This window comes from Rhinatrema bivittatum, chromosome 2 (assembly GCF_901001135.1).
Source record: "Rhinatrema bivittatum chromosome 2, aRhiBiv1.1, whole genome shotgun sequence".
Lineage (NCBI taxonomy): Eukaryota > Metazoa > Chordata > Amphibia > Gymnophiona > Rhinatrematidae > Rhinatrema > Rhinatrema bivittatum.
In genome coordinates this window covers 778,152,435-778,175,880 of record NC_042616.1, presented here as the reverse complement: position 1 = coordinate 778,175,880, position 23,446 = coordinate 778,152,435, and the positions used below count along the sequence as shown (strand labels likewise).

Genomic DNA, 23,446 nt, shown 5'->3' with positions numbered 1-23,446 from the left:
CTTGTATTAACTGAAAGAGTAAATAACCAATTCACATTTATCCATTCAATTCCTTTTGTGATTTTAAGGACCTCTATCATATCCCCCCCCCCCCCCCCCCAGCCCTCTCTTCTCCAAGCTAAACAGCCCTGACATCTTTAGCTTTTCTTCATAGGGAAGCCATTACATGCCCTTTATCAGTTTGGTCACCCTTCTCTGTACCTTCTCCAGTTCATCTATATATTTTCTGTGATGCGGCAACCAGAATTACATGATATAAAGACCATGGGAGTGGTTGTATCACCGTACTGAAGTGGTCTGCCAAAGTATTATATATTTTTGGAAGATAGGCTGCCTAGAAATGGGCATTGGCAGAAGGGATAAGAGTTTGTTCCTCCTTGCTTCTTTATGGAGAACATGGCCAACTGGCCAGAAAGGTGAGAGAAAGCACCTAGAACATAGTGGATAGCTTGCTGCTCCAGGGCATTGATTTATAGAAGATGCTCCAATGGGGACCACAATGTGTGCATAAACATCTTTCAATTCTAGAGCATAGATCCAACCCCATGTTTGAATGAAAGGAAGAACTGTAAAGAGCACAGTATCTGTGGGCCCTTAGTACTGTGGCATGGTTGGTGCAATCTAGTGGGCAAACCTGCAAGGCCCTCGCCAACAGCTGGCGGATGTACCCTGCAGTGGGACAAACTGGAACTTCACCAATACCAGCCACCTCCCCTACAGGTTGAGCCCTTGGGTTCTGGCAGCCAGCAGGACTTAGGTGAGTCCCTAGGGTGGTCAGGCAGATGAGAGTCCAAAGACAGGCTGAAGTCAGGTATGGCAGAAGACACCAGACAAAGGCCAGAGGTAAGGGCAGGCATCAGACAGGAGATAATGGAGGTGGTCCAGAGGTTGAAGCAGGCAGCAGACAAGTCATGGTCAAGTTCAAGGCTAAGGTCGAGTCCAGGCAGCAAGCAAAGAAGTGGTCCGGGTCCAAGCAGAGACCAGTACTGGGGGTCAAACCAAAGGAGGACATGAAAAACGGAGGCAGAGACAAGGGCAGGGCAAGGCAACAACAGATAAAGGCAGGACAGGCCAAGACAAGGCAAAGACAAAGCAAGGACACAGGAACAAGACAGGGACACAAGCAACATGAACTGGAGGCACAAGGCACAATGGGAGACCCGTTGCAGAGGCATCTTCTGCTCCTCAGAAGGATCCTAAAAAGAGGAGGTCCAATTATATCAAAGAGCACTGGGGCTGCTTTCCGCCATGGGCCTTTTAAGGAACAGAGTCAAGTGTGCCAGGAGAGAGGAAGAACGTTCTGAGGGGTTTGGGAGCTGGCTGTGTTCTGGCTGCAAAAGTCTGCCGGTGGCATCTGTGTGAGGTGGCACATAGGACTGTCCCGGAAGCTGCCAAACATAACAAGAATTGTCTAAGAGGGAATTTGTCTTGAACCTTTTCTGAAACATGTTCAGTCTCCACAAGTCCAGTATAGGACCCAATCTCTCTGACTTCTTGGGGATTAAGAAATACTGTGAATGGAATCCCTGGCCAAAGTCCTCAGAAGGGACAGGTTTGGCCACCTTCTGCTGAAGGAACAGTTCCAACTGTAGTTCAGCAGACCAAGAATGGTCAGAGCTGAAATCTGTTGGATCAGAGGAGGGCAAGAGAACTGTAAGTGTTAGCCATAATCCACAATTTTCAGGACCCATCAGTCCTATGTAATACACTGCCACTCTAGGAGGGAGAACTGAATATGTCTCCCCACCAGAGATAGTTACCAAAGTAAAAAGAAATAAAAATACACACGCATACATATATATACATACACACACACATATATATATATATATATATGCACACATACAAATATACAGTCTCAGTTTTAGGCTCCACGTGCCGAGTCTTTACACGTGCTGCTGAGTCTTTGGCTGACACATTTATCTCCAACAAGTCAAAAAGCCTAGATTGCACAAGTATTCACACCCTTTGTCATAGTAAACTCAAATTAGCTCTAGTTCAAAAAATTATCTTAACATGACCCAAAAGTTAAATAGAGCCCAACTGAATCCAACCACATAGTTGAGCTAATTGAAATATTCCTGGACGAAGAATCAAGCTGTTTCTATTGTATGAAATGAATCTAAAGTGAAGGTCTAAATATGCCCAACAAGGAACTGCTGAAAAACTATGGGATAACTTTATTCAAAGGTTGGTGAAAGGCTTTAAAATCATTTCAATGTTTGAACATTCATTGGGACATAGGTTCACCATTGCAGAGTGGAAACCATTTAACACCACCAAGACACTGCCACAAGCAGGCTGTCCCTCCAAAGTTCATCCTGGTTTACACTCCCTACAGCCAAGTCAAAACCCCATCTCCGAAGTTAAATGAGAAGCTGGCTGGGGCTTGGGAGCTCTCTGCTGCCTGGAATGGCCGTGGGAGCTCTGATGATATGTACAGGATTGAGGCGGCGAAGGATAGTACTTCCTTTAAGAACATGCCATACTGGGTCAGACCAAGGGTCCATCAAGCCCAGCATCCTGTTTTCAACAGTGGCCAATTCAGGCAATAAGAACCTGGCAAGTACCCAAAAACTAAGTCTATTCCATACTACTGTTGTTAGTAATAGCAGTGGCTATTTTCTAAGTCAACTTAATTAATAGCAGGTAATGGATTTCTCCTCCAAGAACGTATCCAATCCTTTTTTAAACACAGCTATACTAACTGCACTAACCACATCCTCTGGCAACAAATTCCAGAGTTTAATTGTGCGTTGAGTGAAAAAGAACTCTCTTCAATTAGTTTTTAAATGTGCCACATGCTAAACTTCAAAGAGTGCCCCCTAGTCTTTCCATTATCCAAAAGAGTAAATAACCGATTCACATTAACCCATTCTAGACATCTCATGAATTTAAACACCTCTATCATATCCACCCCCCAGTCGTCTCTTCTCCAAGCTGAAAAGAACTAACCTCTAGTCTTTCCTCATAGGGAAGCTATTCCATTCCCTTTATCATTTTGGTCACCCTTCTCTGTACCTTCTCCATCGCAACTATATCTTTTTTGAGATGTGGCGACCAGAATTGTACACACTATTCAAGGTGTGGTCTCACCATGGAGCGATATAGAGGCATTATGACATTTTCTGTTTTATTCACCATTCCCTTTCTAATAAATCCCAACATTCTGTTTGCTTTTTTGACTGCCGCAGCACACTGAACCGACAATTTCAATGTGTTATCCACTATGACGCCTAGATCTCTTTCTTGGGTGATAGCTCCTACTATAAAACCTAACATCGTGTAACTATAACATGGGTTATTTTTCCCTATATGAATCACCTTGCACTTATCCACATTAAATTTCATCAGCCCAATTTTCCAGTCTCAGAAGGTCTTCCTGCAATTTATCACAATCTACTTGTGATTTAACTACTCTGAACAATTTTGTATCCCAATACAGATCCCTGAGGCACTCCACTGCCCACTCCCTTCCACTGAGAAAATTGTCCATTTAATCCTACTCTCTGTTTCCTGTTTTTTAGCCAGTTTGTGATCCATGAAAAGACATCGCCACCTATCCCATGACTTTTTACTTTTCCTAGAAGCCTCTCATGAGGAACTTTGTCAAACGCCTTCTGAAAATCCAAATATACTACATCTACCGGTTCTACATGTTTATTAACTCCTTCAAAAAAGTGAAGCAAGACTTGCCTTGGGTAAAGCCATGCTGACTTTTTTCCATTAAACTATGTCTTTCTATGTTCTGTGATTTTGATATTTAGAACTTTTTCCACTATTTTGCCTGGCACTGAAGTCAGGCTAACTGGTCTGTAGTTTCCTGGATCACCCCTGGAGCCCTTTTCAAATATTGGGGTTACAATAGCCACCCTCCAATCTTCAGGTACAATAGATGATTTTAATGATAGGTTACAAATTTTTACTAATAGGTCTGAAATTTCAGTTTTGAGTTCCTTCGGAATGCTGGGGTGTATACCACCCGATCCAGGTGATTTACTACTCTTCAGTTTGTCAATCAGGCCTACCACATCTTGTAGGTTCACCGTGATTTGGTTCAATCCATCTGAATCATCACCCATGAAAACCTTCTCCGATACGGGTATCTCCCCAACATCCTCTTCAGTAAACACTGAAGCAAAAAAATAATTTAATCTTTCCGCGTTGGCCTTATCTTCTCTAATTGCCCCTTTAACCCCTCGATCATCTAATGGTCCATCTGACTCCCTCACAGGCTTTCTGCTTCGGATATATTTTTAAAAGTTTTTACTGTGAGTTTTTGCCTCTAAAGCCAACTTCTTTTCAAATTCTCTCTTAGCCTGTCTTATCAATGTCTTACATTTAACTTGCCAACGTTTATGCATTATCCTATTTTCTTCTGTTGGATCCTTCTTCCAATTTTTGAATGAAGATCTTTTGGCTAAATTAGCTTCTTTCACCTCCCCTTTTGACCATGCCATTGATCGTTTTGCCTTCTTTCCACCTTTGTTAATGTGTGGAATACATCTGGACTGTGTTGCGTCCGTCAGTCTCAGGCGACTTCAACCTCTATGCCTCACCTTTCTTCCTTCTCTCTCCTCAAGCCTTGGGAAGATGGCTGCTGCTGCGTCTTCATGCCGCTGTCTCCGGCGTCCCCGGATCAGCAACTGTGCTCGCCATGATTTTCCTGAGGGCCTCCTAGGGTACGCTCGCACATGCAACCCATGTCTAAATCCACGTCATGGCGGGAACCTCGGGGGCGTCCCCTCCGAGTGACGTCATCACATCCTGGTATTTAGCCTGCCCTTCATTTGCTAACAAACCGAGTTAGCAAGGATTGGATTGCCTCCGGTCTAAGCTGCTCTGCCACTTCCAGCTGCCACAGGAAGCTCAGCCCTTCGGGGTATTCTCTCTAACCTTGGTACCCGCTCCTCGGGGGCCCTTCTTCTCTATTTCGGGAACCTATCTTGGGACACCAGGTACTCGCTCCTTGAGGGCCTGCTCTCCCTAATCTAGTGCCTGCCACTGAACAACTTCTGCCTGACTGGACCTTCAACTACAGCTTTGCTTCAGTGAGTACTAACCTTTTCAGTCTGTCTTCAGCTTCAGCGCTCCGCTCTACATCCGGGACCTGTCCCTGCTAAGCTGCGCTGCCTACCATCTACTCAAGTGTGAGAATGGTCTCCTCTGCTGAGGACCCCTGGAGTGCTTATTTGGGTTACCTCCACTGCTGCCCGCTCCTCAGGCAGTGCCATCAAGTTGTACAATAAATACAACTTCTCTGTGTCTGCGTGTATCGAGTCTAGCCTAGTACTGCGGTTCCTCATGGGGCTCCTCCCTGTGGGAGTGGTCATCACCACAGTAACCAAGAATCCACTCCAACACCTCAAAACCATAACAGACTGAGCTTCTAGGATTGTATTTTTTTATTATTATTATTATTTTAACAATGATCATGTCTCTTGCACAATTTTTACTTTTGTAGCTGCTCCTTTCAGTTTTTTTCTAACTATTTTTCTCATTTTATCAAAGTTTCCCTTTTGAAAGTTTAGCACAAGAGCCATGGATTTGCTTACTGTCCCCCTTCCAGTCATTAATTCAAATTTGATCATATTATGATCACTATTGCCAAGTGGTCCCACCACCGTTACCTCTCTCACCAAATCCTGTGCTCCACTGAGAATTAGATCTAAAATTGCTCCCTTTCTTGTCTGTTCCTGAACCAATTGCTCCATAAAGCTATCACTTATTCCATCCAGGAACTTTATCTCTCTAGCATGTCCCGATGATACATTTACCCAGTCAATATTGGGGTAATTGAAATCTGTATAGAAACACGTGGTATTTAAAAATTTAAACAATCACAACGCTATGAAACTTTATCATGTATGTTTAAGGACCATCATACCACCCACAGTGCTCACAAGTCAAACTTGCCTCTCATGCACTTTCACAGGGTCACATTTAATCAATTGGTCCAGATGGAAGGCATCAAAATTCAATTTTGTGTACTTTTTTTTGAGTTTTTTACTATATAGTAAAGTGTACTTTTTTTGAGTTTTTTACTATATAGTAAAAAACTTTTACTATATAGTAAAGTGTACTTTTTTTGAGTTTTTTACTATATAGTAAAAAACTTTTACTATATAGTAAAAAACTCAAAAAAAGTACACAAAATTGGTACCCGCCTTCCATCTGGACCAATTGATGCCTTCCATCTGGACCAATTGATTAAATGTGACCCTGTGAAAGTGCATGAGAGGCAAGTTTGACTTGTGAGCACTGTGGGTGGTATGATGGTCCTTAAACATACATGATAAAGTTTCATAGCGTTGTGATTGTTTAAATTTTTAAATACCACGTGTTTCTATACAGTTCATTTCAATCGTGGGATTTTCCATTAAGAGAATTTGTGTGTTTGGTAATTGAAATCTCCCATTATTACCACACTACCAATTTGGTTAGCGTCCCTAATTTCTCTTAGCATTTCACTGTCCGTCTCCCCATCTTGACCAGGTGGATGGCAGTATACTCCAATCACTATAGTCTTCCCCAACACACAAGGGATTTTCTACCCATAAAGATCCGATTTTGCATTTAGCCTCAAGCAGGATGTTTATCCTGTTGGACTATGCCATCCCGGACATAAAGTGCCACACCGCCTCCCGGGTGCTCATCTCTGTCATTGCGATATAATTTGTACCCCAGTATAGCACTGTCCCATTGGTTATCCTCCTTCCACCATGTCTCAGATGCCAATTAAGTCTATGTCATCATTCACTGCTATGCATTCTAATTCTCCCATGTTACTTCTTAGACTTCTGACATTAGCATACAAACATTTCAAAGTTTGCTTTTTGTTTGTATTTTCATTCTGCTTTTTAATTGATAGAGATAAGTTAGCATTTTTTAGCTCAGGTGAGTTTTTAGTTATAGGCCTTTGGACTACTTTTCTTATTATTGGAACCTCACTGTCAGGATGCCCTAATTCTAATGCCTAATTAGTATCCTTTGAAGATACCTCCCTCTGCACTATGCCCTTTAATAAAAAAAAAAGCAAATTTAGATAGTGGTAATTTGATTAACTATAGGCCCATTTCTTCTCTTCCTATATTAGCGAAAGTGACTGACTTCATGGAAACTAATGAGATCTTAAGTCCGCATCAATTTGGATTTCTTCGTGGTTTCAGCACAGAATTACTTATCTCACTTGTTGACTCTCTTAAAAGGAATCTTGATAGAGGCGAGCAGTTCTTGTTGGTGTCTCTCGATATTACTTCTGCATTTGACTCTATTGACCATCAGATTTTGTTGACTCGTTTGCAGGAATTTGGTATTTCTGGGACAGGACTTACTTGGTTTAAAAGTTATCTTTCAGATCGGTCTCAAATGGTTAGATTTAATTTTCAATCATCATCCCCTCAATTGTTAAAGGCCGGGGTCCCACAAGGCTCTGCCTCGTCAGCTATGTTATTTAATATCTATTTGGCCCCTATTGCAAAATTGTTGACCATTATTACTGATGGATTTAAAATTTATGCGGACGATATCCAGTTTTATATTAAGGTACAACAGTCATGGCAGAATACTTCTGATACATTGCATTTGTGTATAGACTCCATTAAGCGTTGGTTAAAACAAAATAAACTTATGCTGAATACCAACAAGACTAATATCTTACTGATTCACCGTCCTCATTGTATACCCTCTCATGATTCAATTTGTACTGATGACATCTCATTTCCTATAGATAAACCCATTAAGAGTTTAGGAGTCTTACTTGATTCTACTCTGTCTTTTCGTCCTCATATCAGATCTCTCATTAAAAGTGGATTTTTCAAGCTCAGTCTTATTGCAGGGTTAAGGCAATTACTGTATGATCGAGATTTCTTGTTTGTAACTCGTGCTATCATTTTTCCACACATAGACTATTCTAATAGCCTGTTTATTGGTCTTCCTAAATTCACATTTCAGTCGATACAATTATTACTCAATTCAGCTGCGTGTCTTGTATCCCATTCTAAACGTCGTGACCATATTTCTCCAGTCCTGTGCAGTCTTAATTGGTTACCAGTAACTGAACATATTATATATATAAAATAGTCATGGTTGTCTTTAAGCTTTTAGCTTCAGATTCCTCTTACTGGCTAAATGCCCTTTTACGCATTTACAAACCTGTAAGATGCTTAAGATCATCTCAATTGAATCTTTTAGAAATTCCATCTGTTCAACAAGCACACTTATACAGTACTCGGGAGACCTCCTTTTCCATTGCCACACCTGCACAATGGAATCTCATCCCATTTGAACTTAGATCTTTGGATGTGAAAAAATTTAGACAGTTATTGAAAGAGTATTTACTCCGACGTGCATACAATATATTTTAGAGTGGTGTTAGCAGAATAAATCCTCTCAAAGATGTGAGGATAATGATATATATTTTGAGTGACCGATTATTCATTCCATTTATATGATATTGAGCTTTATTGTTTCTGTGAAACATATGAAAATTGTGTGTTATTGTACATGTCAATTTTGTGTTTTTATTATGTATGTTGATGATGTAAATCGCCTAGGCCTCCTTGTGGTAGGCGATTAATAAATTTTAATAAATGAAATGAAAAAATGAAATGCCCTGCTGAGCGACTGTCGACTTTCCCCTTTGTTCTAGTTTAAAAGCTGCTCTATCTCCTTTTTAAAGGTTAGCGCCAGCAGTCTGGTTCCACCCTGGTTAAGGTGGAGCCCATCCCTTCGGAAGAGACTCCCCCTTCCCCAAAAGGTTCCCTAGTTCCTTACAAAATTGAATCCCTCTTCCACGCATTGAGACTCCGGAGCTCTGCCTGTCTCTGGGGACCTACGCGTGGAACAGGGAGCATTTCAGAGAATGCTATCCTGGAGGTTCTGAATTTAAGCTTTCTACCTAAGAGCATAAATTTGGCTTCCAGAAGCTCCCTCCCACATTTTCCTATGTCGTTGGGGCCCACATGTACTACGACAGCCGGCTCCTCGCCAGCACTGTCTAAAATCCTATCTAGGTGACGCGTGAGGTCCGCCACCTTCGCACCAGGTAGGCGTGTTACCAGACGATCCTCACGCCCACCAGCCACCCAGCTGTCTACATTCCTAATAATCAAATCTCCAACTATGAGAGCCGACCTAACCCTTCCCTCCTGGGCAACAGGCCTTGGGAGACACATCCTCGGTGTGAGAGGACAATGCATCACCTGGAGAGCAGGTCCTTGCTACAGGATCCTTTCCTGCTGCATCAGGTTGATGCTCTCCGATCATGAGACCTTCTTCCTCCAAGGCAGCACCAGGGCTGCCAGTCTGACGTTGGGACTTGGCTACTATGTCCCTGAAGGTTTCATCTATATACCTCTCTGTCTGCCTTAGCTCCTCCAGGTCTACCACTAGCCTCCAGAGATCGGACTCATTCCCTGAGAGCCAGGAGCTCTTTGCATCGCATGCACATGTACAATTTCTCACCGGCGGGTAAAAAATCATACATGTCACACTCAATGCAAAAGCCTGGGAAGCCCGGGAAGTGTTGAGTAAATAGGTATTAAGACTTATGCAATCAAGACTTTTTTTTTATTCTGTATTACTTTTTGAATATTTCTAATATTTTTCTGTTATGATGAAAGTATAGAATATGTTGTGTAGATCAGTGAAACTAACTACTACTTTAACACTTTTATTTAGACAGGAGAATATTAACATAGTACAAGGGTCTTAAGATTTTTCTAAGGCACTACTTTCTGAAACTATAACTTGTGGCAGGATGCCTTACCATGCAGACACTTTTCATAGAAGAAACAAGCAGTAACTGCTTTGATGCAACCTATAACCTGCCATTTCTTTTCTTTATTAAGTATCAATATGATACCCAAGTATATAAATATAGCTTCAGAAACAACAAATACAGGATTTTAAAAAGATGAAATTTTTCTCCCTAAAGTTGTTTTAATCCATAATCCTTCTGAAAATGGAAGTGTAAAACTATCACTGCTCAGTAATGATGCTCTAGTTCTAGGGGGTATGCCAATGGCATATTTTTGTGCTGGTGAAAATTTTAAAGACTTGCACAATCCATGTACATGATTGCAACAAGTTGAAATTTGGTGACTTTTCATCATTTTTTATTGTCTTTGATTCCTGAAAATTTTAGCCCCCACCCCATTCGGTTTTTGCTCCCCAACTCATACACCCTAGGAACAGCTAGCGGCAAGTTTTCCTACCTGATGATTTTCTCAATTTCCACTCATCTTGCTTCATCTTTTGTTGTGCTTTCACTTGTCTGCCCTCTGACACTTGTATCTAACACACCATCAATTTTTGTTCACCATAAAAATGTGTTTTCTTTTACTGATAAAATTATACTATATAGTGGCATAGAAAAGTGCCACTGGAGCTTTGAAAGGCTTGCCAATCAGTATACACGATCGCAGCGGGGTGCAATATATTTACTTATGAGGACCTTTGATTCTTGAAAATGTTATCCCTCTACTCTGTTCAGTTTTTGCTCCACGCTAAAACAGTGATGCAAACTCCCATCCTCGAGTGCCACAAACAGGCCAGGTTTTCAGGATATCTACAATGAATATGCATGAGAATAAACTGAATTCATCTCTTTCAGTGCACGCATATCTAAGTTGAAGGAAAGGGGGAGGTTATAGACAACAAAAGCTCTGCATCTGAAAGTTGTCATACGTGTTTGCAGAATTTTATCTAATTTCAGAAAAAATAACTTGTGGATTAAATCTTTATTGCTAAGAAACTATTTCATAGGAAAAGATGGAGTGGGACTTAGGTTATCTTGAAAAAAGCAAAACCTCTCATAGTTCTTCCTGTGAAAACAATGAATTAGCCATAAAGTATCTTGGCCAGGTTCTTATGGCCTGGATTGGCCACTGTTGGAAACAGGATGCTGGGCTTGATGGTCTGACCCAGTATGGCATGTTCTTGTATTCTTACCACAATTAGAAAATATGAGGGAATCTGGAAGTGATGACAGATCTTGCCCTGCAAAGATTTTTTTTTTTCTCTTAACACTAGAACAGCCAACTATTTTACAACCTAGAACAGCTGCCGGCACATTTTTATGTCGCTATATAGTAGACTATCAGTACAAGAAAACAGATTTTTATGGTAAACAAATTGATGCTGTGTTAGATACAAGTGGCAGAGTGCAGACAAAAGTGAAAGCACCTCAAAAGATGAAGCAAGATGAGTGGAAATTGAGAAAGACATCTGGTGGCATGTTTTTGTGCTGGTTGTTTTAGGGTAGTGATGGCAAACTCCAGTCCTCGAGTACCACAAACAGGCCAGGTTTTCAGGATACCTACAATGAATATGCATGACAAAGATTTGCCTGGCCATTGTGCAATTTTGCAAAAGCTGCCTGTGTTCCTTTGATAATCTGAGTTTCTAAAGATAGCTTTAAATCAAGCTCCACACCTAAATTTAAAATATTCTGACTAACCTCCAACAAAATAGCTACATAAATCTTCAAATCAGGATCTGGTGTTCCGGCCTTCCCTATACAAAACAACGCAGATTTATTACAGTTCAAGCTTCAGCTTATTTGTTTTCAACCACGCTTTCACCGCAGCAAGACATGTTTACCCTCGACAGAAATTCAGCAACATTTACATCCAACGGGAAGTAAATCTATCATCAGCATACAAAAATAGTGCAATGCAAATTGTCAGACATTACAAAGTGGCCAGATATAAATATTAGTGTAGGAAAAACAAGGGAACCTTGTGGCACTCCAAAAACAAGCGAAATTGGCCAGAGCAAAAGTCACCAAAAACAAACAGTTAGACCCTCCCTTGAAGAAACAATGCAAACCACCTTAAGACCTTTCCCCTCACCCACCATATTTATCTGTAATAAGTGCTGCAACAAGACTTCATGATTAACTTTACCAATGGAATTAGACAAATTAACAGGATCCTCCCTGCCCTAGAAACCCTGTCTACCCATCATCCAAAACCAAGTGCATCGTCAGCAAAGGCACAAGGAGCCCATGCCCCAAATCTCCAGCCTCAGGCAGAGCACAAGCAGCCCTGTGGTGATCAAAGACGAAAACCTGTGAGGTTGCCGGCATTTCCTGCAACCAAAGAGGCAGCACTGTGGGGCTGCCAGTATTTCCTGCAGCCAAAGAGGAAGTTCTATGGGTCCGCCTGAATTTCCTGGAGCCAACTGCAATTGCTCCAGCTAATGACCGTGTGTGAAAGCATGCCTGTATATGTGTGTGCATGTGTGAGAGTCCCTCAGTATCTGGTGTGAAAGTGTGTCTTTGCATGAGTGAGAGTCCTTGTGTGTGTATGTAAGAGAGGGAGAGTGCGTGAGAGAGAGAGAGAGAGAGCGAGCTTGTGTGTGTGAGTGAAAGTGCCTGCATGTGCAAGAGAGAGTGCCTGTGGGTAAGACTGAAGAGAGTGCATGTGATTGTGAGAGAGCATTAGAGAGACTGCCTTTGTGAATTTGAGAGATCCTGTTCTGAAATATTTTATTAGTGATTGGTAATTTTTTTTAAACATTTTTTTCTATTAACTGATTTGACATTCTTTTTGTTGGTATGGCTATTTTATATTTCTTGATTGTACTTGATATTTAACGAGGAATGGTCATGTTTCTTTTTTTCCCCACTGTTGCATTGCATACAGAGTCTGGCTAGTTGTGGTTTACAGTTCAGTTTTTGTCTACATGTTTCTGTTTTTAAATTTATGGTCTCTCTCTATGTTCTGTATGTGTGACCAAGGTGATGTATTCTGCTAGCATGTAGTTTCTGTGTAGGAATCTACAGCAGCCTAACAATCTGTTTTCCTAATAGGAGGTGTATTGGTGTTTTAGGGCCTGGTGTAATATTTGCAGTGTTGCCTTTTCATGAGTAGAGTTGCTACTGTTTGAGTCTGGCAATCAGTGTGTTATGGTACAAAAGGTTTGCTATAGGTTCCGAGTACATTTTTTTCAAAGTTTTTAATTATTACACAGTGTTACTAAGGTGTGCTGATATGTTGCTGTTGCAGTTTGGTGTCACCAAAGTTTGAATTGTATTTTTCTGTGGTGAGTAGTATGGGGGAAGTGTCCTAGTTCTGCTCTGCACCTTTGAAGGAGCTTGTGTGAATGCAGGGTATTGCAGAACTTGAGGTGCAGGATTTATATTGGAATTTTGTCCAATCCTCTATAGGCCATAGAATTCAAGAACTTTAAAAAATATATATATTCAAGAGCAATCAATCAATAATTTAAATTTGTATTGTACAAGTAGTAATAGAAGAAAAAGAAAAAATGTAACAAACATTCTAAACAAATCAGAAAACTACAATAAAGTCCACTATAAGTTGAAATAGAAATTAATTGGGGGGGGGGGGCGGCTGCTAAGGAACAATTTCACATAAGGCAACAAATTAGAATAGAGACATCAATTTTCTAATTGAATACAATCACCCATCACATTCCCCTAAAGATGGATCTAATTAACACACATCAGAAATAAAAGTTTGCAAATGTATGGATCCATGAAAATAAACTTATTTTTCTGAAAAATAATCACGTATTTACAAGAGAACTGAACCAAATCATGCTGAACTAGAAGACGTAGTAGGTGAGATTGACAAACTGAAGAGCAGCAAATCACCTAGGCCAAGGATCTGAAACAACTTAAAAATAAAATTTCAGACCTATTACAAGAAATTTGTAACCTATCACTAAAATCATCAGTTATACCTGACAACTGGAGAAATTACTTACCTGATAATTTCATTTTCCTTAGTGTTGACAGGTAGACTCAGGACCAGAGAATTTATGCTCCCCTGCCAGAAGGAGACAGGGCAAGCTGACATCACAGCATATATAGCCCTGCAGTGTCCCCAGCCTGCCAGTATTCTCTTCAAAGCAACTATGGACAGACTAGCAAAAAACTTGATTAAAAACCAGAACAGTACTCAACCAACCATAAACACTGAACTCACGTAAGATTCTAAGTACCCCAAGCTAAGAACTGGATGAAAACGTTCCAAAAATCCCCCAATGGCACTGGTAGCCCCCGTCACATAGTAAGGGCAAAGGGCCACTGTCACATAATAGCCCCTGTCACATAGTAAAGGCAAAGGGCCACCGGTGCCATTTTGATTACTGGCAGCCGACGGCCCAAGAGCAGGAGATCGCCCCCCCCCCGCCCCCCCGCTGGACCACCAGGGACTTTTGGCAAGTCGGGGGGGGGGGGGGGGCCAGGAGGGTGGGGGGTTGTAGTTAATTAAATTTGAAGAGTTGCGGTTTTGTTTTTTAGTTTTCAGGAAAGAGTATGATAAAAGTTTTCTGATCTGGGGAGTGGACCGAAATGGCCTTCCCCAGATCCAAAAACGAAACTGGGACCAAAAAAAAAAAATTGTATGCACACCCTTTATTTGCTCCATAAGACGCACAGACATTTTCTCCCCTCTTTTGGGGAAAAAAAAGTGCATCTTATGGAGCAAAAATTCAGGCAGAGGAAAGGATTGCCAAGCAGGTAAAGTGAGGTGACAAAACATTTTTCAGATACATCAGAGAAAGGAGAAAGGTCCATAATGGTATAATGAAATTGAAAGGTGATAAGGATCAATGGGTGGAGAGAGACAAAGAAATAGTGGAAATATTAAACAAACACTTCAGTTCAGTGCTCACTAAGGAAGACCTTGGAGAAGGACCATCACTTGTTAACAATAACAGAAGAAAAAGGTGGAGTAGACAAAACTCCATTTACGGAAGAAAATGTATGGGAAGAGCTAGGAAAAAGTTTCCCTTTTGAAGGTTTAGTGTTAGAGATGTGGATTTACATATTGTCCCCCTTGCACTCCCCTTTTAGAAAAGAAAAAAAAAAATCAGCATATTGGTCACTTTCCAGTCTTTCGGTATTATTGCTGCTTGAAATGAAAGGTTACAGATTACTAGTAGCAGGTTAGAAATTTAATGTTTAGTCCTTTTACAACTCTAGGGTGTCATCTGGTCTTGGTAATTTGTTATTCATTAGTTAGTTAATCTGATCTATTATATCATTCATTGTCACAGATTTTGCTTTTAGTTGCTCACAATCTCCACCATTAAAGAATGCTTCATGTGTGAGTATGTTCCAAACATCTTCCTCAGTAAAGACCAAGGCAAAGAATTCATTCAATTTTTCAGTTATTTCCTTGTCTTACTATTCTTTTATATCTAACTTACTATTGCTTATGTGCTCTTGCCTATTTTCATCATTTGGGTCTGCTTTCTAAATTTTTGAACTATGCTCTTTTGGCTTGCACTGCATCCTTTATCTCACTATTAAACCCTGTTGGCAGTCCTTTGACCTTTAATGCATGGAATACATTTTATCTAGGCTTCCAAAATGGTAATTTTAAACAATTTCCCTGCCTCATGAAATCCTTCAACCTATGCAACCAATCCTTTTATTTATTTTATAATTTTCTCATTCTATCATAGTCTCCATTTTTAAAGTTATATGTTACAGCAAAAGATTTACTTAATTTCCTATCTTTGGTGATTATGTCAAATTTGATTGTATTATGATCACTATTGCTTAGAGACTCCACCACAGTAACCCCTCGCACCAAGCTGTGCATTCCACTAAGGCAGGGTTGTCCAACTCCGGTCCTCGAGGGCCACAAACTGGTCTGGTTTTTAGGATATCTCTAATGAAAATACATGAGACAGATCTGCATACAATTGAGACAGTGCATGCAAATTTATCTTATGTATATTCATTAGGGTTACCCTGAAAATCAGATCAGTTTGAAGCCCTTGAGGACTGGAGTTGGACACCCATGCACTAAGGACTAGATCCATGAAGCAGTCATTTATGGAATCCAGAAATGAACTCTCTCTAGCATGTCCCAATGAGATATTTTACCAAATCAATACTGGCATAACTAAATTCCCTCTTATTGTGTTGCCAAATTTATTTGCTTTTTTATCATTTCAGCTAGCATTTCACAATCTGTTTCTTCATCTTGGCCACTACTATATATTCACTGCTATAGTCTATCGTTCCCTCTAAGCTGAGCACATAAGCAATTGCTTATACATTTTGGAGCATCGCCTACAGGTTTCACATGATCGCTCACAAATTTTTCTTTGTTCTATATAGAGAAATGCAATGCTAATAATGCTGCTCAAAAATTAATGGTTTAAAAAAAATTGTTACTCACACAAAAATATTATGTACACACCTAGTCACTCCTTAGAGGGAACATTGATTATTAGTTTTACCCATCACACTTGAAATTTCTATCCATAAGGATTCCACAGTGCATTTTCCTTCCCACAGGGTTTTTATCATGCTTGACTATCTTTTTTTTTTCACATATAGTGCCCCCCCCCCCCCCCCCCCCCAAATAATTCAATCTGCCCTTTCATGCCAATATAATTTATACCCTGGTATCACAGTTTCCCATTGGTTATTCTCCTTTCATCGTGTCTCTGAAACAATGTCTGTATCTTTGTATATTGCCATACATTCAGACTTCTGGCATGCAGACATTTTAAAGTATGCTTTTTTTATTTGTACTTTCATTTATCGCCATATTTACAACCTGCTTATTAACAAATGATACAGACAGTGTAGAGTCATTTACATCTCTGTACTCTTTATCTACCATTATCGGGGCTACTTCAGTTTTAACCACAACTTCTCTACTGGGATATTCTAACTTCCCTTTCAACACGGTAGATCATGCTATCCTTATTACACGCCTGAAATAATTTAACTCATTCTTAACCAACCAAACCCAACAATTGAGGATAGGCAATATCATCTCCAAATAGGCCCCAATAAACCTGGATAAATGGGTAAACACAAATTCTAAAGGGCATGTGCATAAACGCTACATTTTAATGCTTTACATCCTTAGACAGCATTTCAACTTAGAAACCAAAAGTCAGCAACACTCAAATGCTTCTCAAAGATGTAGGAATCACTAGATGAAAAAGCCTCCGATAGCTGTCTGGTGGTATTGCCATTCACTATGAAAGTGGCTCTGCTGCTTTTTTGACATCTGTCAGACAATCTCCCTAACACTGTACTTCCAAACAAACTCTAAATTTAATTTATTGCTGAATAATTCTTAGAAATTTATTATGGGATGCTTAAAGGTTTATTTATTTTTTTACTATTGCTATTAAGTCCACCTGTTAATGATAAAATCTTACTGTAAAGTCATAATACCAGTATTACTATGGATATAAGGACACAAATTCATCCTATACCTCAGGTGGAAGTAGAAATTTAGTATTGACCCCTGCCCTTTTTGGAGCATTGAAGATCTTCAGGCAACTTTTATTCCCATTCTTAAGGATATTATTCTTCTATCTTTAATGGAAGGGCTGGTTCCCAAGGAGTTAAACAAAAAAAAAAAACAAAAAACAGGCCATCAGTGGACATAGATAGCAACAAATTAAAGGCCTATTTAAAATCTAACACTTTCCAAATTGTTTCAGTTGGAGGAGTTTATAGAGAAAGAAGGAATTTTGGATCATTTTCAATTCGGATTCTGGAGATAACATGGCACAGAAACACTATGATCATAAGATTTGCCATACTGGGTCAGACTAAAGGTCCATCAAACCCAGTATCCTGTTTCTAACGGTGGCCAATCCAGTTCAAAAGTACCTGGCAGGATCCCAAGGTGTAGATAGATCCCAAGCTACTTATCCCAAGATTCATTGCTGTATACTGTAGATGGCAGAGAGGTGGCTCTTTTGGTACAATTAGGTGTTTCTGCAGTGTTTGATATAATTAACCATAATTTACTTATCCAGCGCTTGCATGAGTTTGGAATAGGAGATACTGTATTAAAATGTTTTTTGTAATCACATAGCAACAGCAGGTTAGAATAGGAAGCAATGTTTCAACTTGGAAGCCCATAGGTTGTGGCATCCCTCAAAGGTCATCCCGGTTTCCTATACTTTTTAATTTAGATCTTCAGCCACTGTGTATATTATTGACCAGATTGGGAGTACATTGCTATATATACGCTGTCTCATTCCATTTGAAATATCCAATGGTCTTCCTGTTCAACACCTTACTGACTGACAATCAAATTAATAATGGATGAATAAAAATGTAGGGATAAATATGTAGAAATCTGTTGCCCTTTGGGTGAGTAGGCTACAGATGCCATGTAATTTACTGTATGTAGAGATAGATGGAATACAACCGCCTATAGTATCAGAAATTAGGAATCTGGGAGATCTTATGGATTCTAGACCAAAATTTAAGCCCCAAAGTAAAAGCTAAATCAGTATGTTAAAAGTTGTGGCACTTAAAACATGTCTACATTAGACTACTATAATTCACTGTACAAGGTACTGGCTAGGGTTTTGCAGATTGCTCAGAATGCTGTAGCAAGGATGATTACCAATGCAGATCTCAAGGACGATATCTAACCAAAACTCATAAAGCTTCATTGGCTGCCCATGTTACAGCACATACAATTTAAATTGCTAACCCAAATTCACAAAATTATTTATGGTATGGAAAGTTGCCTTTTTAAAAAATTTTGGAATCATACCATGCACACTTCACTTTTTTTTTTTTTTTCAATTTCAAAATTCAGACATCAAACAGTGCCATAGAAAATTAGGTTCAGTGATTGCATACATTTCTTAATACAATTCTCTTTCCATAATATTCAAATCAAAACTGCCTATTGTTACTCATATACAATAAGAAGGAGATATAAGATTAATTAGAGCAATTACATTTCAACTTTACAAAGTAATAGGGAGTAAGGCAGTTTTTACATTAATAGCCAACGATCGTTTCAACCTGTATCTTGAGCCCATTGATGTGATTCCATAAAGCTTTCTAGTTCCTCCGGCTCCAAAAAAAACCAAATATATCTGCCCTCAACTTTTATAACACATTTCCATGGAAACCGCACTATTTGGGCCCCTCGTTGTCTAACTTGTGGAACCAAACTCAGGAATTTTTTTCTCCTCCTTTGTTTCTCTTTGGCAACGTCAGGGTAAACCCAGATCTTCTGACTAACAGGCCGATACAGTAAAGTCCACGGAAGAGCGGGTGAACGCTCTCCCGGCGCGCGCACTGGCCACTCGCCGTTGCGCGCGATTCTGTATTTAAATTAGGCCCGGCAGTAAAAACGGGCAAAAGGAGCAGCGGCTGTATCTGCCTATAAGGTAGAGAACACTTCTCTTCTGAAGAAATTTTTTAATTATATTATCCCTATGAAAGGATAACATAAAACTTAGAATTATTTTAAATTTAACTATATTTTAAAGTGTTTTTATTAGTGTTTTAATTGTATTTTTTAATACTATTTTTTAGATTAATAGATTATTGAAAGGATGTAAAAGTTAAACTGATAAGTTGCTCAAATATATTTTTTGAATTTGCTACTGCAAACTCCATGATTGTAAACCGCCTTGACATGTATTTGAAAGCCGGTATATAAAGTTGAATGAATAAATAAATAAATAAGTAAAGTTCCTCTTCCTTCTACTTGTGTATCAAGCAAGGCTTCCAGAAATTCAGTGATATTCAAGGTATTTTTCTTTTGTTTCCAGCTGATTTCCACTTCCCTCTTTGAATCGGGATACAAAATATACTTTTATTTAGCATCGGTTGTTCTTCCATAGGAATCAATAAAACTTCCTTTAAGTAATGTTTAAACTGTTCTTTTGCCAATATCATTTTGCATTTTTGAAAATTTATCACTCTAATGTTTCGATATCTAGATTATCTAGTATTTCCACTTTTCTGCTAAGCGCAGTTTCCCCTTTTATTATAACATTATGAACAGATTTTAATTGTTCCATTTTTTCCCGATTGTATAGTTACTACAGATTTTAAATTATTATACGATTCCTGTGTTCCTTTTATTGTCTCCATTAAAGTCATTAAAGAATTTTGTAGTGTTGAAATAGCAAACCACAGTGATTCTAACGTTATATTTGTTGGCTTCTCCAACGGTTTCAAAGAGGGGAAAGTTACTGGTTGTAACACAATATTTAAATCTTCACAGGCTCCCAGTACCTCTGCTGAAACTTTAGGGATAACCCCTTCACCTCCAATGGTTTGATCACCTTTGGAGGTCAGCCACCCCCTCCTCGTCGGGGTGGAAGTCATCATTCCCTCCTCCATAGCAAGGCCTTCGATAATCCCAGCTAAACCCTCCTCAGATGTACTCACTCCGCCCGACGCAATCCGTTTCATGAGTGATTCCAGGTTAGCTGCTGCTGCCTTTGCTGGGGGGGGAGGGAGGGCATCGTCGGCGCTCCAGGACTGAGCAATGTTTCTCCCATTAGTGACACAGTCTGCTCTCTGGCAACCGCAAGCATGGGATACTCGAGTTCTGTCTGCCAGTGAGTAGTATCCCGCAATGGTGGTTTGTACCAAGGGAGAATTTGGAGTGGCCGAGGACTCTTCTCTTATCCTCCCTTTTCTTTTCGTATGAGGCATTCTTGTTTTAGGCAAATATTTAAACCAGCTTGCGGGAGCTCCAACTCAGCGTCCTCTCATGTCGGCACCATCTTGGATCTTCAACTCAGTTTTGCACACTTCTCTTCTCTGAGCAAAATCTGCTGGTTGTTCCTCTCCCTTCCCTCGCCTAAAATTATAGGTTGCAAGAAACATGGTCCAGTGCTCTCTCTTTTATTGGATCTATGAGCTGGAATAATTTACCAAATGCTATTAGATAAGAAAATGTGCTTACAGTTTAGAAAACTGTTACAGGCCTATTTTTGCAGGTTTATAATATAGATTAATCAAAGTTTTAGGAAGAAATCTTCTGCAATTTTCAATACATATGTGTTTTTATAAGTTATGTTTTGTGCTGTTTTTAAAATGGTGAATATTTATTTGTGAGCCACAATAATCAATTGAAGAAATGCCTCCTGACTTAGAGATTACTTTTTCTCCAGAACTGGGTGATCCAAATATGGGCCTTTCTATGGAAGGAGAGTGGCCACTTTTTCAACTGACATGGGAATTGGATTCAGACAGCAACCAATGAGGGCCCTGACGTTTACGGTTTGGAGAACAAAAACATGGGGGTAACTTGCTGATGCAGCTTTTACTACCCTTAATCATTAAGCCTGATACTACATGTGGCTCCATTATTGCTCTCTGCTTCTAAGGCAGGGGTTAGGGAAAATGGGATTCAGACAGCATCAGAGGGCCCTGACGTTTACGGTCTGGGAAACTGATAAGCATGAGGGTAACTTACATAGTGCAGCAGATACTGGCATAAGCTTTCTGGGCAGACTCGGTGGATCATTTGGTCCTTTTCTGCCGTCATTTATAGGTTTCTAATGCCAAGGTCATCCAGCCACCTCTTTTGGTGGGGGAGACAAGCCTTCAGATTCCAGCAGCAAGTGGAGCAGATGCCTCTGGAATATCCTTCTCTTCAGAGTCGGAAAAGGTTGGAGGAGTCACCATGTGGCTGAGTAGAGTGTTGGTGGGCCTCTGTTCAAAGGCTTATTATGGGGGAAGTGATGCTGTGCAAATCTCTCTAGTGAATGTGAGTTCTGGAAGGTTTTATGTTGAGAGGCCAGCCAAGTTTACCCTGGAAGCCATTTGGATGGCTATTACATCTCTGGGAAAGGATTTATCATATCAACTGGCTCCTTTAGTGGAAAAGTTCAAGATGGCAGAGATAAATTTTGGAAAATGGGAAAGCACCTACTTTATGTAGTCAAAATGTGGATGAAGCAAGAAGAGGTTGAAGGTGCCTTTGTTAAAGACAATATATATCTTAAAAATAAACTTTGAGAGCCTTGAAAATATAGTAAGGAGATGTAATTTGAGGTTGACAGATTTTCCACAACTACCCCTTGCTATCTCCCCTTGAAATGTTCAAGAAATATTTAATAGACATGCTACATATAAACCCCAATCTTGCCCTCTGGTGGCTAGGCCTATTATCAACCACCTTACAAAAGAAGAACTGAGAAGGCTGAAGTGGGTTTAATTGATCTCTCTTAAGTATCTCAAGGTAGCTTAACAGACAGCCTTGTTACAGACCTCTTAAGAGAATGTGGCAACTCTAGCCACTCAGATTATGATTCTAGTATTGGATCCAAATAGTGACTGGGTGCTATGTTTATTTTTTCTTCATTGCACTGTATTGTTTATAATATGAAGATCCATATATTTCTGGATGTTTAAAAAATGACTGAGGAAAAGAAGCCTTTTCTAGCATTGTGATCAGAAATGATACAGCTTGGTGCTTCCTATTTCCTTAAGTTTCCTTGTAAGTGCTTGATTAAACATCAAGGGAAGAATTGTATTTTCTTTGAACCTTCCCAGTTATCTTTTTAAGAGAGAAAATTACTCATGATGGATGATTTCGTGTGGCTCCACTTGGATTCTCCTATGTAATTTGGATCACATTTATGTTGGATCTTCTGTTTGAGGATTTGTGATAATGGCAATGGGTTACATTTTGCTTTTGTACTGTATCATCTTTATATTTTCTATATCTTCTTTATTTTCTCGAGATGTAATCCTTGAATAGGCAATGCAATACCGTGCGCGGACTACAGCGCATGGCTCAACACACAATTGGAGGCGCATTTTGGACGTGCGTCCATAACCCCCAATGCAAAACGGGGGTTAGCGTGTCCAAAATGCACGTTCAACCAAGCACATAGATAACAGCGCTCATCACATGTAAATTCATGTGGATGAGGCTATTACCTATTTCCCCCATGCAAAAAAAAGTGTGCCCAACGTGCACATTTTAACCTGCAAATATTAACGCCTGCCTAGAAGATTTACTGCTTTTCTGTTCTTTTACGGTTCCTCTGACTTAATATCAGAGGAAATAAAATAGGAGAATTAAAAAAAAAAAAAAAAAAGTGTGCCAGCGATCAGGTTAGGAAAAGGGACGCTCAATTAACTAGCGTCCATTTTCCTAACCCGAGGCTGTGCACAGGTTAGGAAAACAGACGCTCATAAAATTAAGTGTTCATTTTCCTAACCAGCTGACAGCCACCTTTTCCTGGGCTCCCGCTGCTGAGGCAGCGATAGGGGAGCATGATTTACCCTAGCACCTCCTTTTTACCGTGCCACCCAATTTAAATATTAAATTGGGCACCCAGGAGAGGTGGATTGGTGCACATAAAGGGAGCGGCACTCAATCATGAGCACCCTAACACATGTCGATATTGCATTGGCCTGAGTGTGTATTAAAAAATTGCAAAAAAAAAAAAAAAAAAAAGATCAATAAAATGGAAAAAAAATACAAATACAGATGGAAGCGCATGCCCCCTCTCCATCATTTATAAAATTACATTTAAGTTGTGTATTTTTACATACTAGTATAAATTTAAACACATACCTTCCTTGTTAATAGTTTCAATCTTTGCAGGATAATAGCGACAGTCTGTCCAACGAGCTAGCACCTCCTCTCCAGCTTTGAAATCCTATTTCAACAATTACAAGTGTTAAACAAGTATATACATA

General features: G+C 39.8%; 1 protein-coding gene across 3 annotated transcripts in view; it reads right to left on the bottom strand.

The window, feature by feature from the left end:
• PHF20L1 (PHD finger protein 20 like 1) overlaps positions 1-23,446 on the bottom strand; it is a 375,592-nt gene that overhangs the window by 270,359 nt on the left and 81,787 nt on the right. For all 3 annotated transcript variants that reach the window (XM_029592049.1, XM_029592050.1, XM_029592048.1), the window contains exon 4: positions 23,322-23,406. In XM_029592049.1, coding sequence (XP_029447909.1) covers positions 23,322-23,406 — 85 coding nt within the window. The remainder of the gene's footprint in view (positions 1-23,321; positions 23,407-23,446) is intronic.